Raw genomic sequence first — 18239 nt, forward strand, 5'->3', positions numbered from 1 at the left:
TTCTTCACTTCTCTCTGAATTCTAATATATTGCAATCCTATCTGCCTGTGAGATGAAAGGTGAGAGGAACCTGCAGATGTGTCAGTTATAATCCCACACAGCTCAGAGTGGAGAAACTGGCCATTACACATCACACTGGTAACTCCCCCTTCATGTATAATAAGCTCTGGAGGCAGAGTTATCTTCTGGGTAGCCTCCTCCCCCCATAGCCTGGAAGAGGTAATTTACATAAAGTATTAAAAGATGATTTCTCGACAACAAGTCATCGGATATGAGACATACAGGCAACACTCTAATCAGCAGTCTATATCATGTATGCCTAAATGAATAGTTTAGATTGGCACTCACCCCCATTTGACCTATCATACCAAGATAAGGATGAGGCTATGCACACCAGGATAGGGATGGAGCCATGCATACTAGGACAAGATGGGGGCCCTACATACCAGGACAAGGATAAAGGGGGACCATTCCTTCTTAGGATGAGGGGGCCATTGCCTACCAGGCTAGAGAAAAGGGGGACATGCATACCAGGCTAGGGATGAGGGAGCCATGCATACCAGGATGGGGGTGAGGGCCATGCATAGTAAGATAGGGATATGTGGGCCATGCACACCAGGATAGGGATCAGGAGCCATGCATACCAGGATGGGGATGAGGGCCATACATAGTAAGATAGAGATAACCATGCACACCTGGTTGAGGAGATATGCACACAAGGATAGGGATGAAGAGATATGCACACCAGGATAGGGATGAGGGGGCCATGCATACCAGGATAGGGATGAGGGGGCCATGCATACCAGGATAGGGATGAGGGGGGCATGCATACCAGGACAAGGATGAGGGATCCATGCATACCAGGACAGGGATGAGGGAGCCATGCATACCAGGATAGGGATGAGGGGACATGCATACCAAGACAGGGATGAGGGGGCCATGCATACCAGGATAAGGATGAGGGGGCCATGCATACCAGGACAAGGATGAGCGATCCATGCATACCAGGACAGGGATGAGGGAGCCATGCATACCAGGATAGGGATGAGGGGGGCATGCATACCAGGACAGGGATGAGGGATCCATGCATACTAGGATAGGGATGAGGGGGCCATGTGTATCAGGATGGAGATGTGGGGATCATATAAACCAGGGTAGGGGATATTAAATACATAATTAGCCACATGTTTTGCTTCAATTATTTTTCCTAATTTCCTTCTCTAAAACCTAGGTGCGTCTCGTGGTCCGGTGTGTCTTATAGTCTGAAAAATACAGTACTTATTTCCCCCCCTGGATATGAATTTCCATGACAGATGCTGTTTGCCAAGTAGAAACTATTTCCTATTAGTAGCTAAAATTCCAGCCAGTCATGGAGCTACAAGCCAGGAAAGTGTATTGCATTCAGTTACATGCACGTTATGTTTCTGGCCTCATTATACATCTTTTGTCATCATACGTACTTTTTCCCCAAGTGCTTTGCAACATCAGAGCGCTTAAATCCATCCAGCTGGTAGAGGCGCTTGGCCAAGCGTTCAGCAGCTTGTACATTACTATTGGTCCCATTGCTGAGGTTTTCAGTGCTTCCTTTTTCAAGAATTTCAGTGCTGCCCATGTCATGTGAGGCCTCTAAAGATCTACTGGGTCCCGCATCGCTGAAAAACAAGATATAACAAATCCTTTATGCTACATGTCAAAAACCAATCAGTGTATACATAGGTAAGTGAAATTTAAGATATACAGTATACAGCCACACTTGTGATATAAATACGTGCCGCAAACAGAAAAGGTATATGCAATGGGTAAATGTGTGCTTTTAAATAAGAAAACAAGCAGTATATAATTTATTGTAATACATCATATTAATGACAGTAATATCCCTGTCCTAATCTATGCAAGGCAACACAGACCAAGAACAAACCTGAATTTTTCAGATAGGCAGCACATTGGCTCAGTGGTTAGCAGCACTGGGGTCCTGGGTTCAAACTTCACCAAGTACAACATCTGCAAGGAGCTTGCATGGGTTTCCTCCCACACTCCAAAGACATACTGATAAGGAATCTAGATTGTGAGTCCCAATGGGGACGGTGCCGATAAAGCGCTGGGAATTAATGGCGCTATATAAGTGAGTAAAATAAATAAATAAAATAAATATTCGGTCTAATATGACTTACCATAAATCGAAGTAAAAGTGACAACCTATGCCAAACACTGACATGGACGTGTAAAGCAATAAGTGATGCTGTACCTATTAACAGCCTCAGATGTGCTTTCACAATGATTTGTCACCTCTGAAGAAGGTTCATTGAAAGTCTAAAGATTAATGACTAATGCCCATCTGCTCAGCCAAGTTATGAAGAGTAATCTGAAAGAAACTATTCATATTTACTGATGTGTGAAGGATGGTGTATTAATATTCATATGGAGAAGGCTTCTAAACAGTAAGTAGAAGTTATTATTTGCCATCTCTATGAATATTAATACATAACCAAACACAATTATATTAGACTAGATGGCAGCCCGATTCTAAAGAATCGGGAGTCTAGAATCCATATATACTTTATTTATTCAAATGTAAGAATAATACAATTAATAAATAATAGTAAGAAAGAACAAAAAATGGCTGCACTCACCAGCTCTTGACAATTCTTGACAGTACGGCACATTTCTGATTGGTCGCTCGCGGCAGGCGGCAACCAATCAGAAAAGTGCCACGCACCACGAAGGCATATATCTTTGTCCACCCTGAGCGGGTGTAGGATGCTGGTGACGTCACTTATCTCCGGACATTATCTCCGGACAAAGCCACGGAAGTTGGCACAAATTGCCGGAAGTAGTATTCTAGGCAATTATATATTAGATTTTAATGTTATCAGTGTTTACCCTTTGAACGTTTATATTGTATTGTCCTGTCACCAGCCATGTGTACGATTATCGGCCGAAAGCCTCTCTGGAACCAATAATCACCCCATGTAAAGGTATCTTTATAAGTTAAAGATTCAGAATACTATGACTTTTATCATATCCTGAACAGTCAAGTTTTTTATGAACCGTTAAGGTTTTCTGGTTGAAGTAAAAAAAACTCTGAGTGTTTACAGTTTGAAACCATAAAATGTTGAAAAATTATGTCATTCTTGAGTATATCACTCAATGGTGCTCATAAACGTGTCAAATTTGATCTATAATATACTTTAATATACGTTACTTTAATCTTTAATATACTTAAGAACAGGGCCCCAGACATCACACAGGGGGTCTGAAACACCGCACAGTGGTCCAAAATATCGCTGTGCTCTGCCTGGGGCCCCATATGCTGCCTGGGGCCCCTGTGCTCTGCCTGGGGCCCCATATGCTGCCTGGGGCCCCTGTGCTCTGCCTGGGGCCCCTGTGCTCTGCCTGGGGCCCCATGTTCTGCCTGGGGCCCCTGTGCAATGTCTGGGGCCACTGTGCTCTGCCTGGGGCCCCATATGCTGCCTGGGGCCCCTGTGCTCTGCCTGGGGCCCCATATGCTGCCTGGGGCCCCTGTGCTCTGCCTGGGGCCCCATAGGCTGCCTGGGGCCCCTGTGCTCTACCTGGGACCACTGTGCTCTGCCTGGGGCCCCATATGCTGCCTGGGGCCCCTGTGCTCTGCCTGGGACCACTGTGCTCTGCCTGGGGCCCCATATGCTGCCTGGGGCCACTGTGCTCTGCCTGGGGCCACTGTGCTCTGCCTGGGGCCCCATATGCTGCCTGGGGCCACTGTGCTCTGCCTAAAGCCCCATATGCTGCCTGGGGCCCCTGTGCTCTGCCTGGGGCCCCTGTGCTCTGCCTGGGGCCCCATGTCCTGCCTGGGGCCCCTGTGCTCTGCCTGGGGCCACTGTGCTCTGCCTGGGGCCCCATGTTCTGCCTGGGGCCACTGTGCTCTGCCTGGGGCCCCATAAGCTACCTGGGGCCCCTGTGCTCTGCCTGGGACCACTGTGCTCTGCCTGGGGCCCCATATGCTGCCTGGGGCTCCTGTGCTCTGCCTGGGACCACTGTGCTCTGCCTGGGGCCCCATAAGCTGCCTGGGGCCCCTGTGCTCTGCCTGGGACCACTGTGCTCTGCCTGGGGCCCCATATGCTGCCTGGGGCTCCTGCGCTCTGCCTGGGGCCACTGTGCTCTGCCTGGGGCCCCATATGCTGCCTGGGGCCACTGTGCTCTGCCTGGGGCCCCATATGCTGCCTGGGGCCCCTGTGCTCTGCCTGGGGCCCCATATGCTGCCTGGGGCCCCTGTGCTCTGCCTGGGGCCCCTGTGCTCTGCCTGGGGCCCCTGTGCTCTGCCTGGGGCCCCATGTTCTGCCTGGGGCCCCTGTGCTCTGCCTGGGACCACTGTGCTCTGCCTGGGGCCCCATATGCTGCCTGGGGCCCCTGTGCTCTGCCTGGGGCCCCATATGCTGCCTGGGGCCCCTGTGCTCTGCCTGAGGCCCCTGTGCTCTGCCTGGGGCCCCATATGCTGCCTGGGACCCCTGTGCTCTGCCTGGGGCCCCATGTTCTGCCTGGGGCCCCTGTGCTCTGCCTGGGGCCACTGTGCTCTGCCTGGGGCCCCATATGCTGCCTGGGGCCCCTGTGCTCTGCCTGGGGCCCCATATGCTGCCTGGGGCCCCTGTGCTCTGCCTGGGGCCACTGTGCTCTGCCTGGGACCCCATAGGCTGCCTAGGGCCCCTGTGCTCTGCCTGGGACCACTGTGCTCTGCCTGGGGCCCCATATGCTGCCTAGGGCCCCTGTGCTCTGCCTGGGGCCACTGTGCTCTGCCTGGGGCCCCATATGCTGCCTGGGGCCCCTGTGCTCTGCCTGGGTGTAGGACACTGGTGACGTCACTTATCTCCGGACATTAGCTCCGGACATTAGCTCCGGACATTAGCTCCGGACAAAGCCACGGAAGTTGGCACAAATTGCAGGAAGTAGTATTCTAGGCAATTATATATTAGATGGGAATTTCCTGAAGGAAATACATGGTGCTTGAACAGCGCTACCAGCTTTACAGCAGCACTTTTCACACACGGGACTGGGGGGCGCGCTTACTTTTGCACCCGGGGCCGGGGGCGCGCTTACTTTTGCACCCGGAGGCGCACTTACTTTTGCACCAGGGGGCGCACTTACTTTTGCACCCGGGGGCGCACTTACTTTTGCACCCGGGGGCGCACTTACTTTTGCACCCGGGGGCGCACTTACTTTTGCACCCGGGGGCGCACTTACTTTTGCACCCGGGGGCGCACTTACTTTTGCACCCGGGGGCGCACTTACTTTTGCACCCGGGGGCGCACTTACTTTTGGGGCCGCACTTACTTTTGGTGGGCGGGGCCCCTCGGCCTCCGATTTGGTGGGCGGGGCCCCTCGGCCTCCGCTTTGGTGGGCGGGGCCGGGCCCCTCGGCCTCCGCTTTGGTGGGCGGGGCCACTCGGCCTTCGATTTGTTTGGCGGGGCCCCTCGGCCTCCGATTTGGTGGGCGGGGCCCCTCGGCCTCCGATTTGGTGGGCGGGGCCCCTCGGCCTCCGATTTGGTGGGCGGGGCCCCTCGGCCTCCGATTTGGTGGGCGGGGACCCTCGGCCTCCGATTTGGTGGGCGGGGACCCTCGGCCTCCGATTTGGTGGGCGGGGACCCTCGGCCTCCGCTTTGGTGGGCGGGGACCCTCGGCCTCCGCTTTGGTGGGCGGGGACCCTCGGCCTCCGCTTTGGTGGGCGGGGCCCCTCGGCCTCCGCTTTGGTGGGCGGGGCCCCTCGGCCTCCGCTTTGGTGGGCGGGGCCCCTCGGCCTCCGCTTTGGTGGGCGGGGCCCCTCGGCCTCCGCTTTGGTGGGCGGGGCCCCTCGGCCTCCGCTTTGGTGGGCGGGGCCGGGCCCCTCGGCCTCCGATTTGGTTGGCGGGGCCCCTCGGCCTCCGATTTGGTTGGCGGGGCCCCTCGGCCTCCGATTTGGTTGGCGGGGCCCCTCGGCCTCCGATTTGGTTGGCGGGGCCCCTCGGCCTCCGATTTGGTTGGCGGGGCCCCTCGGCCTCCGATTTGGTTGGCGGGGCCCCTCGGCCTCCGATTTGGTTGGCGGGGCCCCTCGGCCTCCGATTTGGTTGGCGGGGCCCCTCGGCCTCCGATTTGGTTGGCGGGGCCCCTCGGCCTCCGATTTGGTTGGCGGGGCCCCTCGGCCTCCGATTTGGTTGGCGGGGCCCCTCGGCCTCCGATTTGGTGGGCGGGGCCCCTCGGCCTCCGATTTGGTGGGCGGGGCCCCTCGGCCTCCGATTTGGTGGGCGGGGCCCCTCGGCCTCCGATTTGGTGGGCGGGGCCCCTCGGCCTCCGCTTTGGTGGGCGGGGCCGCTCGGCCTTCGATTTGTTTGGCGGGGCCCCTCGGCCTCCGATTTGGTGGGCGGGGCCCCTCGGCCTCCGATTTGGTGGGCGGGGACCCTCGGCCTCCGATTTGGTGAGCGGGGACCCTCGGCCTCCGATTTGGTGGGCGGGGACCCTCGGCCTCCGATTTGGTGGGCGGGGACCCTCGGCCTCCGATTTGGTGGGCGGGGACCCTCGGCCTCCGATTTGGTGGGCGGGGACCTTCGGCCTCCGATTTGGTGGGCGGGGACCCTCGGCCTCCGATTTGGTGGGCGGGGACCCTCGGCCTCCGATTTGGTGGGCGGGGACCCTCGGCCTCCGATTTGGTGGGCGGGGACCCTCGGCCTCCGATTTGGTGGGCGGGGACCCTCGGCCTCCGATTTGGTGGGCGGGGACCCTCGGCCTCCGATTTGGTGGGCGGGGACCCTCGGCCTCCGATTTGGTGGGCGGGGACCCTCGGCCTCCGATGTGGTGGGCGGGGCCCCTCGGCCTCCGATTTGGAGGGCGGGGACCCCCGGCCTCCGATTTGGTGGGCGGGGACCCTCGGCCTCCGATTTGGTGGGCGGGGACCCTCGGCCTCCGATTTGGTGGGCGGGGCCCCTCGGCCTCCGATTTGGTGGGCGGGGCCCCTCGGCCTCCGAGTTGGTGGGCGGGGCCCCTCGGCCTCCGATTTGGTGGGCGGGGCCCCTCGGCCTCCGATTTGGTGGGCGGGGCTCCTCGGCCTCCGATTTGGTGGGCGGGGCCCCTCGGCCTCCGCTTTGGTGGGCGGGGCCGGGCCCCTCGGCCTCTGCTTTGGTGGGCGGGGCCGCTCGGCCTTCAATTTGGTGGGCGGGGCTCCTCGGCCTCCGATTTGGTTGGCGGGGCCCCTCGGCCTCCGATTTGGTGTGTGCTCTGCCTGGGGCCACTGTGCTCTGCCTGGGGCCCCATATGCTGCCTGGGGCCCCTGTGCTCTGCCTGGGGCCCCATATGCTGCCTGGGGCCCCATATGCTGCCTGGGGCCCCATATGCTCTGCCTGGGGCCCCTGTGCTCTGCCTGGGGCCCCATGTTCTGCCTGGGGCCCCTGTGCTCTGCCTGGGGCCACTGTGCTCTGCCTGGGTGTAGGACACTGGTGACGTCACTTATCTCCGGACATTAGCTCCGGACATTAGCTCCGGACAATAGCTCCGGACAATAGCTCCGGACAAAGCCACGGAAGTTGGCACAAATTGCAGGAAGTAGTATTCTAGGCAATTATATATTAGATTGTACACCGCATATTTAGATCAATTTATTTTGATATGAAAAAATGCAAATACAGTTAAGTCCATGTAATAAAACAAAAACATTTTAAAGTTTGCTCATGCTATAGACCACCTACAATAAATTTTACCCACCTTCGACTTCCATAAAAACAACCTGATTTACAAATAGGAGCCTGGATCAGATGGTTTTATTTGGTTTTCACATAAAAATACATAATTTTAGCACAAAGGAAAAGAAGGAATGGGGTAAACATGGAGTTATAAAACCAAATTGCTTTTTTTTTTTTTTTTTTTTTAAAGGGCCTCAAACATCGTAGATGAAAGTAGACCTAACCCATCAAGTTGCAGCAGGACCAACCAACCATCTAATGTGTATGGAGTCCTCCTGTTGATATTTCAAAGACCGACCTCATTGTTTTCAGGGCATATAATCCTGCCAGAAATATTTGGCAGCAGCTTTGTCATCTCTCACCACTGACAACACATGAACTCTCAGCTGAGCAGTCTACACTGTTATCACTATATTTACACACAAAGGTAACAAGGCATTTGAACAAGAACTCAGGAAAGTGAGAGCTGTGATTAGGAGAACTGCTGTGGAAACTACTGATTCTGGGTGCCATGGGAGAGTTAGAGGGTGTGCTGATATTGGTATATGCAAAACTGATAAGAGCCATGTCAGGAGCTGGGTGGGAGGGAGGGATAGCAAGATGAACAGCTAACTGCTGTATAGAAATCAATGGGCTGGAGAGATGTGGCTGGTAAGTTAGGAGTTAACTCCTCTCAAGGAATGTAACTAGTGCACATACCCTGCCAGTCTCTGGTGGTCTAGTTCGATGAAAACAAGCTGTACACTATGTAAAATAAAAGCTCTAATAGCAGGACAATGAAAGCAGATAGGGAATGCAAGTCAATTGCAATCTTGCTTATTTTCATGCTTACTAATTACACTTGATTATTGCTTGCAATATACAGGCCCCTTAAAGTCAGTTCAAACCTGAATAGGTCCCTAAAAAATACATTTTGTAAATATTCCTAAAAGAAAATGTTGCTAAATTTTTAGCCCTACTAAAATCATAGCAAAATAAAAGAATGTTTGAAAAATGATGCTGGCATTAGGTAGACATATGGGAACTGTTATTAACTTTTTTTGTCTAGAAGTAGCATAACTAAGCTTGAATATTGTTAATTTTCGAAACTTCAGCAAATTTCCAATATTTTTCGAAACAAATGCAAAAAATATCGACGTAAACCTACTACCAATATAAATTACAATGTGTCATGAAAAAAAAACAATGTTGGGGTATGTTGAAACATTTTAGAGTTACTACTACATATTTAACATGTCAGATATGAAAATGTGGGCTTGGTCACCAAGCGGCTAAGGCTCTAAGAACAAGTTCAATCACAGATTCTGTGATGGCAACACAGTGTTTATAGCTTGTGTAAAACTATTTGGTAGGAGATCAATAAAGCTTTCCTGTGCATTAAAAAGCTTCTTTTGTCTATTTGTGCAATAATGTGTCCTTCCAAACAGTTTTAAAGATAAAGGAAATTTTGCCAACAAAATTGGAAGCTGGTAGAACAGTGTTTAACCATGTCTGAATAATGGCCTCCACCAGGTAGAGTATTTTTTTTTGTTAAGAGCCCAAATTGCACTAGAATTTGTCAGTCTTTATACCCAAAAATGACCATAATGGGTTACGGGGAACAATCCTACCATAGTAAGAAATATGAAAGCTAAATATTATGCACTTTGACCAGAATAATTATATTTATAGGGAAGTCCATAGGTAGCTGTTTACTGTTGAGGTCTCACATTGAAAAGAAACAAAGTAATTTTTAACCTTTGGATGCTATCAGGTATGCTCTGTAGCAGACATTTAGAAGTATATTTACATATATGGATGCAGTGAAATGGATGCTCCAAAGCAAAGAGGATATTGGAAGGTGTCCGTGGAGAAGCATCCAGTTGCAATTTGGTTAGGGTAGAATCATAGAATAGTCAAGTATGATTTGGAGCAATTTATAGACTCTGGTAATCAGGTAATAACGTACTGAAGAGGAATTAGATTCCATTATAAACCTTAGTCGTGATGCTAAATTATAGGTGACTGTTTCGCAAAACTGTTCCGCCTGATCAATCAGGGTTACTGCCGTAAGATGTGTTAGTGAACATGTTAATCCATGAAAATTGTTTCATCTCCAGAGTTAAAATAATGCTCTTTATAGATCAAATTAAAACTACATAATCCAGTGGAAAAATAGCAGAAAAAAAAACTTGTTTCGGAGGCAAGCAAGCATGCGCCCTAGTGTGGGCAGAGCCTAAAGCATACAGGTGCTACTCACAAAATTAGAATATCAAAAAGTTAATTTAATTTCAGTTTTTTAATACTAAAAGTAAAACTCATATTATATAGAGTCATTAGAAACAGAGTGATCTATTTCAAGTGTTTATTAATGTTAACGTTGATGATTATGGCTTACAGCCAACGAAAACCCCAAAGTCATCATCTCAGTAAATTAGAATAATTTATAACATCAGCTTGAAAAATGATTTTAAAATCTGAAATATTGGCCTACTGAAATGTATGTTCAGTAAATGCATTTGATACGTGGTAGGGGCTCCTTTTGCATCAATTACTGCATCAATGCGGCGTGGAATGGAGGCGATCAGCCTGTGGCACTGCTGAGGTGTTATGGGAGCCCAGGTTGCTTTGATAGCAGCCTTCAGCTCGTCTGCATTGTTGGGTCTGGTGTCTCTCATCATCCTCTTGACAATATTCCATAGATTCTCTATGGGTTAAGGTCAGGTGAGTTTACTGGCCAGTCAAGCACAGTGATACTGTTGTCTTTAAACCAGGTATTGGTACTTCTGGCAGTGTGGACAGGTGCCAAGTTCTGAGGGAAAATGAAATTTCCATCTCCAAAAGCTTGTCGGCTGAGGGAAGCAGGAAGTGCTCTAAAATTTCCTGGTAGATGGCTGCGCTGACTTTGGTCTTGATAAAACGCAGTGGACCTACACCAGCAGATGACATGGCTCCCCAAACCATCACTGATTGTGGAAACTTCACACTAGTCCTCAAGCAGCTTGGATTGTGTGCCTCTCCACTCTTCCTCCAGACTCTGGGACCTTGATTTCCAAATGAAATGCAAAGTTTACTTGTATTTGAAAATAACACCTTGGACCACTGAGCAACGGTCCAGTTCCTTTTCTCCTTGGCCCGGGTAAGACACTTCTGACGTTGTCTATTGGTCATGAGTGACTTGACACAAGGAATGTGACACTTGTAGCCCAGGTCCTGGATACGTCTGTGTGTGGTGGCTTTTGTAGCAATGACTCCAGCAGCAGTCCACTCATTGTGAATATCCCCCAAATTTTTGAATGGCCTTTTCTTAACAATCCTTTCAAGGCTGCGGTTATCCCAGGTGCTTGTGCACCTTTTTCTTCCACACTTTTTCCTTCCACTGAACATTCCATTAAGGCCTCTTTCACACTTCCGTCTTTCTCTTCGCGTCGAAATCCGTAGGGTTTTGAAAAAACAGGATCCTGTAAATTTTTTGCAGGATCATGTTTTTTTCCCATAGACTTGTATTAGCGACGGATTGTGACAGATGGCCATCCGTTTTATCCATCGTGCACAGGATCCGTCGGAAAATAGCAGTCCGTCGTGCAGAGAAAACGTTCAGAGGAACGTCGCTGACCGTCACACACAGGAATCCAGCGACGTAGCACATTTTTCACTCTGAGCATGCCTGGAAGGATTTTCAAGTCAGGAAAAAACTCTCTCTCGCTCTCTCTTCCTCTCGCTCTCTCTCGTCCCCCGGAATACCAAGTCCCATATCTACACCGGAAAAAAATCAGGAAACACATCCGTCATAACACTGGATGCGTTGCCTCCGTTTTAACACTATTTTCGTGACATCCGTCGGAATGTCTTCCCGACGCATTAGAACGGGACTCTGCCGACGGAAGTGTGAAAGAGGCCTAATATGCTTGGATACAGCACTCTGGGAACAGCCAGCTTCTTTAGCAATGACCTTTTGTGGCTTACCCTCCTTGTGTAGTGTGTCAGTGACTGCCTTCTGGATATCTGTCAAGTCAGCAGTCTTCCCAATGATTGTGAAGCCCATTGAAACAGACTAAGGGACCTTTCTAAACACTTAGGAAGCCTTTGCAGGTGCTTTTTATTAATTATTCTAATTTATTGATATAATGACTTTTAGGTTTTCATTGGCTGAAAGTCATAATCATTAACATTAACAGAAATAAACACTTGAAATAGATCACTCTGTGTGTAATGTCTCTGTATAATATATGTTTCACTTTTTGTATTGAAGAACTGAAATAAATTACCTTATTGATGATATTCTAATTTAGTGAGAAGCACCTGTAAGTGCGCATGCACCCTTATGTTTTGGGCTCTGATCGCAGTAGGGCAGAGTAAAGTGCACAGGCGCGAGCTGGTGATGTCTCTGAACAGGCAGGAGATTTCCTCGGCTATGTGGATGACGCAGGAGGAGTCATCCTAGTTAGTCACAGCAGGAGTACAGCGATCAAAAGCCGGGACACTTCAGCAAGGACGACTATTGGAGGGACTAGCAAGATTTACACGGAGCGCGGAAGAATTTTAAAAGGTTTTTGGGTGGCATACAGGGGGGAAGTCAGGGGGTTATATACGATATATATGGAATGCAGCACAGGCGCTGACTAAGGTGATAGTTTTTGTTCAGATGTGAAAACTGGTGACAGGTTACCTTTAAGGTCTCCCATGAATCCCAGACACATAAATGTTGCAGTCAGAGAGGTTAAACAGATGGAAATAGATCTTGTTCTGATTGTTGCTGTTAGACATAGATTCAGGCTGTATAACACAGAACCTTTCCCTGCAATCAGAAAAAATGTAAAACCTGTCCATTTATAATGACCACGGACAAGATAAAGATCCCGAATTCACATCAGGACTACAAGATACCAGGTACTTTCAGCTGCATCACATCTAATGTGGTGTACTTAATTATATGTACTAAATGTCCAACTGGGGGTCTGTATGTGGGGGAGACAGGGCAAAAACTGAGGACAAGAATGAATTCTCACCGCCATACAATAAGAGAAAAAAGAATGGATCTACCTGTGGCAAAACATTGTTGTCTCCCAAATCATAACATTATGGACATGAGATTACTTGTATTGAAAGGTAACTTCAAAACTCAGAGAGACAGAAGAGTCTGGGAATATAAACTGATGACGACCTTTGACTGTCTTAGTGGTGGAATGAATGTGTCGCATGGATTTATGTCTTTTTACATCAACTAAGGAACTTGCCCTTCAGACTGAAGGGGTCATCACAACAGACCCAGACCCCAATCAGGACAATAAAACATTCCTTATCTAAGAACTGGCCCAATATTTATGGACATAACTGTTTATCACTCATGGTAATTCTGCTTCATGTCACCTGTCTTATCCATGTTTTTTTTTTTGTTCTGTGCTATGTTGTGCATAAATATGTGATTCTTCAGAATTTGTATTAGTCTATGCCTGATGAAGAGACCTGTGTAGTCTCGAAAGCTTGCAATTTGTTACCATCTTTTCAGTTAGCCATTAAAAGGTATCAACCACTGAGGACTCTCAATTCTAAACATTTTTCTACCATAACACTGAAACTTGGACTGTACTTGAGAAGTGAGAGTGCAATGAAGCTCAGTGACAGCGATGAGAAACATTCTTGCGCCAGGTGGTCTCGCCAACTTGTAGCCCCCCATCGGTCATCTCCACTATGAGATAGGCTTGCTGCACACCTTTCTGTGTGTCAGTAGTTTATCAGTGATGAGCGAACGTGCTTGGATAAGGTGCTATCCGAGTGTCTTAGGCGTGCTCGAATAATATGTTCAAGTCCCCGCAGCTGCAGGTCTTGTGGCTATTAGACAGCCGAAACATATGCAAGGATTGCCTAACAAACAGACAATCCCTGCATGTGTTGCATCTGTCTAACAGCCACAAGACATGCAGCTGTGTGGACTCAAACACATTTTTTCAAGCACGCCCAAGAAGCTCGGATAGCACCCAAGCATGCTCACATAAACTATAGTGACGAGCGAATGTGCTCGGATAAGGTGTTATGTGTGGTGCTTGCATTTCACTCCTGCTGAATCCCTTCTTCATTTGTTAAAAGGAACCTGTCAGCAGGATTGTGCTCAGTAACCTGCAGACAGTGTCAGGTCGGCGCCATTATACTGATTAGGCCAGAGTCACACTAGAGAGTGCTATGCCAGAAGGGCCTGACTGGTCGTGGGCTGCCTGGTCCACTATGTTGTTAACAGAATAGGTGTTCTCAAGACACCCATACTGTTAAGAGTTGTGATGGAGCACAAACACGTGACTCTGTCAATTACCCCAGCAGGTCTCTGGCATCATTAGAAATATTGGTCTTGCAGTAAATCTTGCTTTCCTCTATCCATGGTAATATATCCCATCTAGTGCTTGGGGACAGTGACACAGGGCCTGTGTGATTTCAAATGCCAGGACTGAATTTCAGTCCCAGTCCGTACCAGTATGAAAGAAAAAACATCACATAGCACTCGGACCTGTATAAATCTATGGGGCAGCTCCCATGACCGTTTTTTTCTCGGGTGTATTTGACATGCGAGTGAAATCTCAGCATGCTGCAATTGTACGCGTTTCTCGGCCGAGTCTTGCCAATGCAAGTCTATGGGTGTGAGAAAGAAGAAAAAAAAAGCAAAAAAAAATCGCACACCACATGGACCATCTGTGTGACTTGTGTGAAATACGCACACATTTTCCTCATTTCAGCACATTGAGCCATTAAATTCAATGAGAAAAAGCAGTGAGAAAGGTAAAGCCATACGGAGGTCACACGGATACATAGATGCGAGGAAATCATATCATTGCATTGCAAACGGATTACACACGGATGACCATACGGAGAACATTGGTGCGATTCTCGGCTGTCAAAATCGGACCGATTTTTTATACGTTAAGTGTGACTCCAGCCTTAAAATCATACCTGGGTTGATGAACTCCGTCTTGTGGTTGTTGTTTAATCTTTATTTTCAGTTTTCAGGTAATGATATGCGTGTGCTCTGGTGCGGCCTGTGGAGGGGTCTCCATGTGGTGCTCAGGGACCTGCCCCCTATTTTACATACTGAGTATATGTTTTGAAATAAATAAAAAAATCACATTCAGCCTGCGCTGTAGCATGATTGCATGTATAATGACCATTTCATTAGTTTATTTGGTAACACAAATGTATTCAGAAAAAAAAAAATCTCAAAATGGCGCAGGCTGAATGTGAATTTTTTTTATTTCAAAACATATTATACTCAGTATGTAAAATAGGGGGCAGGTCCCTGAGCACCACATGGAGACCCCTCCATAGGCCGCCCCAGAGCACGCGCTTATCATTAACTCAAATAAAGATTTAATAACAACCACAAGATGGATTTCATCACCCAGGTATCATTGTAATCAGTATAATGGCGCCAACCTGACAGTGTCTGTAGGTTACTGTGCACAATCCTGCTGACAGGTTCACTTTAAGAGGTGCCAAAGTGAGTTTCTAAAGATGTTTGGAGATTAAAATCCACTGTCCAAACAGTGTATTCGGTCATTGGTGAATAAGCTGGGACGTACAAGAGCTGGATAGGCATGATGGAGGCCGTTCGGAAATGTCAGAGGAAACAATTCAACATACAGTGAGAAATTCAGGCTAAGACCCCAGACATCTTGCAGAATACATTCAACAATATGAAACAGAGCGAGCTTGGATACAAATGGTGGACCCCTGCTTTAAAACAGCAGTTCCTCATGAACCAAAGTATGTACAGTCCAAATTTCAGTACAATAGATGGCCTCTTTTAGAAGTTACAGTAATTTTTCCAGCTAAAGTAGAGTGTGAATCCCCCTTTCACATGAATGTCCACCTTTCTAGAAAGAGCTACATTTGTCCATGGGCTATGTCTGTTACAGCATCTCCGCAGAGAAAAGTTACATGTGGCCTAGTATAATCAGTGTACACATTCTGATATCTACTCCCATCTTTGTCTAAGGCCAAGGTGCATAAAATATCATAGGGCCTCAAACCGAAATGCAAAATGGTCCATATCCCAAAACTGAGAAATAATGATGGAGAACGTTCTGCAAGATATACTGTTCATGTTTGTAGGTATGTCTGAAGGGAAGTTTAGCTAAAGTACACATTCTAGATCACAATGTGCCATAATACGCTACTGGCAAAGTTTTGAAAAACCTGAATTACCGCAGTTCTGTGGATAGATATAATGAACTTCACATTTCCACCAATTTAACATTCAAAACTCTGAAACAGCAGAAAAAGAGATGGCACAACAACTAAAAAAAGAATTATCTGACAGAGTATATATGTCCACTACCATGTGGCTTTTCCTTTTTATAATTTCTGAATTTTAAACACATTTTTATTTTTTTTAAAAAGGGGGAAAAAATAGTCTCACGTGTTACGTTCAAGCTGGTTTGCCTTTGGTGGCTACCCGACAGTGATGAGCGGTTACAGGATCCCGAGAACCAAGTCCTCTCTTTTATGACATTATCATTAACGGTTGATTAGTGAAGGCCACATTATAGGATGATGATGATGGTGGTTACAATCATGTCTACTTTGGTAAGCTTGTCATAGGGTTGGACATGTAATTTCAATAATAACTAAGAAATGAAATTTTGATAATTTATCCAGTATTCAGAGATTCCCACTTACATGATTAACAAGATAACCACCATCCTACACACAAAACTACCCCCTAAAACGGAAATTAATGAGATGATACAACGTTAAAGTCATTTCCTGACAACACAACCAATATGATGTCTTCTATGGTGGATATATCATTTCTGTACCCAACAGCATCCAGCTAAAGATCCTCCAGAATGGAATATCCAGGGCATCCCGGCAATGAAGTCCTAAGTGAAGCTGGTCTTGTAACTGGGAACTGACTGATGAAATACGGACTGTAATGAATACCTGTATTATTTAACCCCTTCCAGACATGGCCAATTTCTGCTTTCATTTTTCCCTCCCCTTCTTCCCAGAGCCATAACGTTATTATTTTTCTGTCCACAAAAGCACACGAGGGCTTGTTTTTAGGGGGACGAGTTGTCATTTCTAATGAGTTAATTCATCTTACTAGATAATGTATTGGGAAATGGGAATAAAATCCAACTGCAGTGAAACTGTGAAAAAAAAAAATTCTGACATAGGTTTTTAGAAACTGATTTTACGGCGTACATTGTAATTGCATGTTAAAAATTACCTGGCATTATGAAGCTCCTCATCATTACGATTACTGTGATATTAAACTTGTCCACTTTTTGTATTTTAGTAGTGAAAAAGAAAATTCTGAATTTTGAAAAAAAAAATTTCATTTAATTGTGTAGCCATTTTGCGAGACCCAGAATGCTTTCATTTTTTGGTGGATAGAAGGCGGATTCTTTGTGTGGGGGCTTATTGGCTGCAGGGCAGGACAATATTTTTAATGATACTATTTTGGGATAGATATGCCATTTTGTTCACTTCTTGCGGCCTTTTTTGTGGCATCCAAAAAAACCCCACATTTTTGGTATTTTTAATTTTTTGCTGTTTACGGTATTTACCAATGGAGTTAATTATTTTTGGATTTTGACACTTTGGACTTTTCTGGACAAGGCGATACCACGTGTATTTTTATTTTTTTTTTTAACTTGTTTGTTATCTATTTTTAGTGGGGAAAAAAGAGGGTGATTTGAACATTTATGTTTTTTTATTTTGCTAAAACTTTTTTTTTACTTTTCACTGTATTTATTAGTTTTCAAGTCTTAGGGGACTTGAATCTGTGATTGTCTGATTGCTTGAGCTACATACAGCAATATACTGCTGTATATAGTAAAAATCACAGTAGCTCAGTAATGACAAGCACAAAGACCCCATCTGTCATAGCAATCCTTTGGTGTCCCACGATCGCCTCATGGGAGCAAAGAATGACATTCCCTCATGCCGGCGCGCTGTTAATGCCGCTGTCAGAGTAAGGCAGCAGCATTTAACCGGTTAACAGTCACCGGCTTCACCCGCAAATATTAGAGTCAGGTCCTGAATGTAACACACAGCCATTACCTGCCATGTATGGGGCGAGCTCACCCCATGAGACCTCTCCATACACTGCTACCAACTTGTGCCGTGTATATATATATATGGTAGATGTCAGTAAGGGGTCATCAGAATCATCCAAGTTAAACTAAAGGTATGGGTAGAATGGCGCGGTCATACTGATTTAATACATAACTTTACAGTAAAAATCTGCATCCTGGTTTTCGTTAAATATCATCATGATTTTGGTTTCCTTCATGCTGGGACTTGTGGGCGCGACTGTGAGTAGGGTCTTCGGCTCGGAAAACTCAGCCATGGCGCCTCCACTGCCTCTGTTACATTTTGGGCTGGCGCCGTCTTAGCTTTGCGTGGCGCTATCGCTAGTGGCGGTCTTCATGAAAATGGCTCCAGCGCATGCGCAGATCGACCTCCAGCCATCTTCAGGGAAATGAATGCATGATGATGAGTGCAACAGAGGCAGCGGAGGGGCCCTGGCTGAGCCCTCTGAGCCGAAAACCCTACCCACAGCCCCACCCCGAAGCAGGAAGAGATGAGCAA

The 18239-nt window shown here is 47.6% G+C and overlaps 1 protein-coding gene across 7 annotated transcripts in view; it reads right to left on the reverse strand.

Moving 5' to 3' along the window:
* The window catches only part of PSD3 (pleckstrin and Sec7 domain containing 3), a 741896-nt gene that overhangs the window by 360734 nt on the left and 362923 nt on the right, over positions 1-18239 (reverse strand). For 6 of the 7 annotated variants that reach the window (XM_077274259.1, XM_077274266.1, XM_077274275.1 and 3 more), the window contains one exon: positions 1461-1652. In XM_077274259.1, the coding sequence (XP_077130374.1) occupies positions 1461-1652 (192 nt within the window). Of the gene's footprint in view, positions 1-1460; positions 1653-16059; positions 16135-18239 lie in introns of those variants that run through there. The other variant, XM_077274302.1, reaches the window with a different exon arrangement.

Source organism: Ranitomeya variabilis, chromosome 1 (genome assembly GCF_051348905.1).
Source record: "Ranitomeya variabilis isolate aRanVar5 chromosome 1, aRanVar5.hap1, whole genome shotgun sequence".
Taxonomy (NCBI): Eukaryota; Metazoa; Chordata; class Amphibia; order Anura; family Dendrobatidae; genus Ranitomeya; species Ranitomeya variabilis.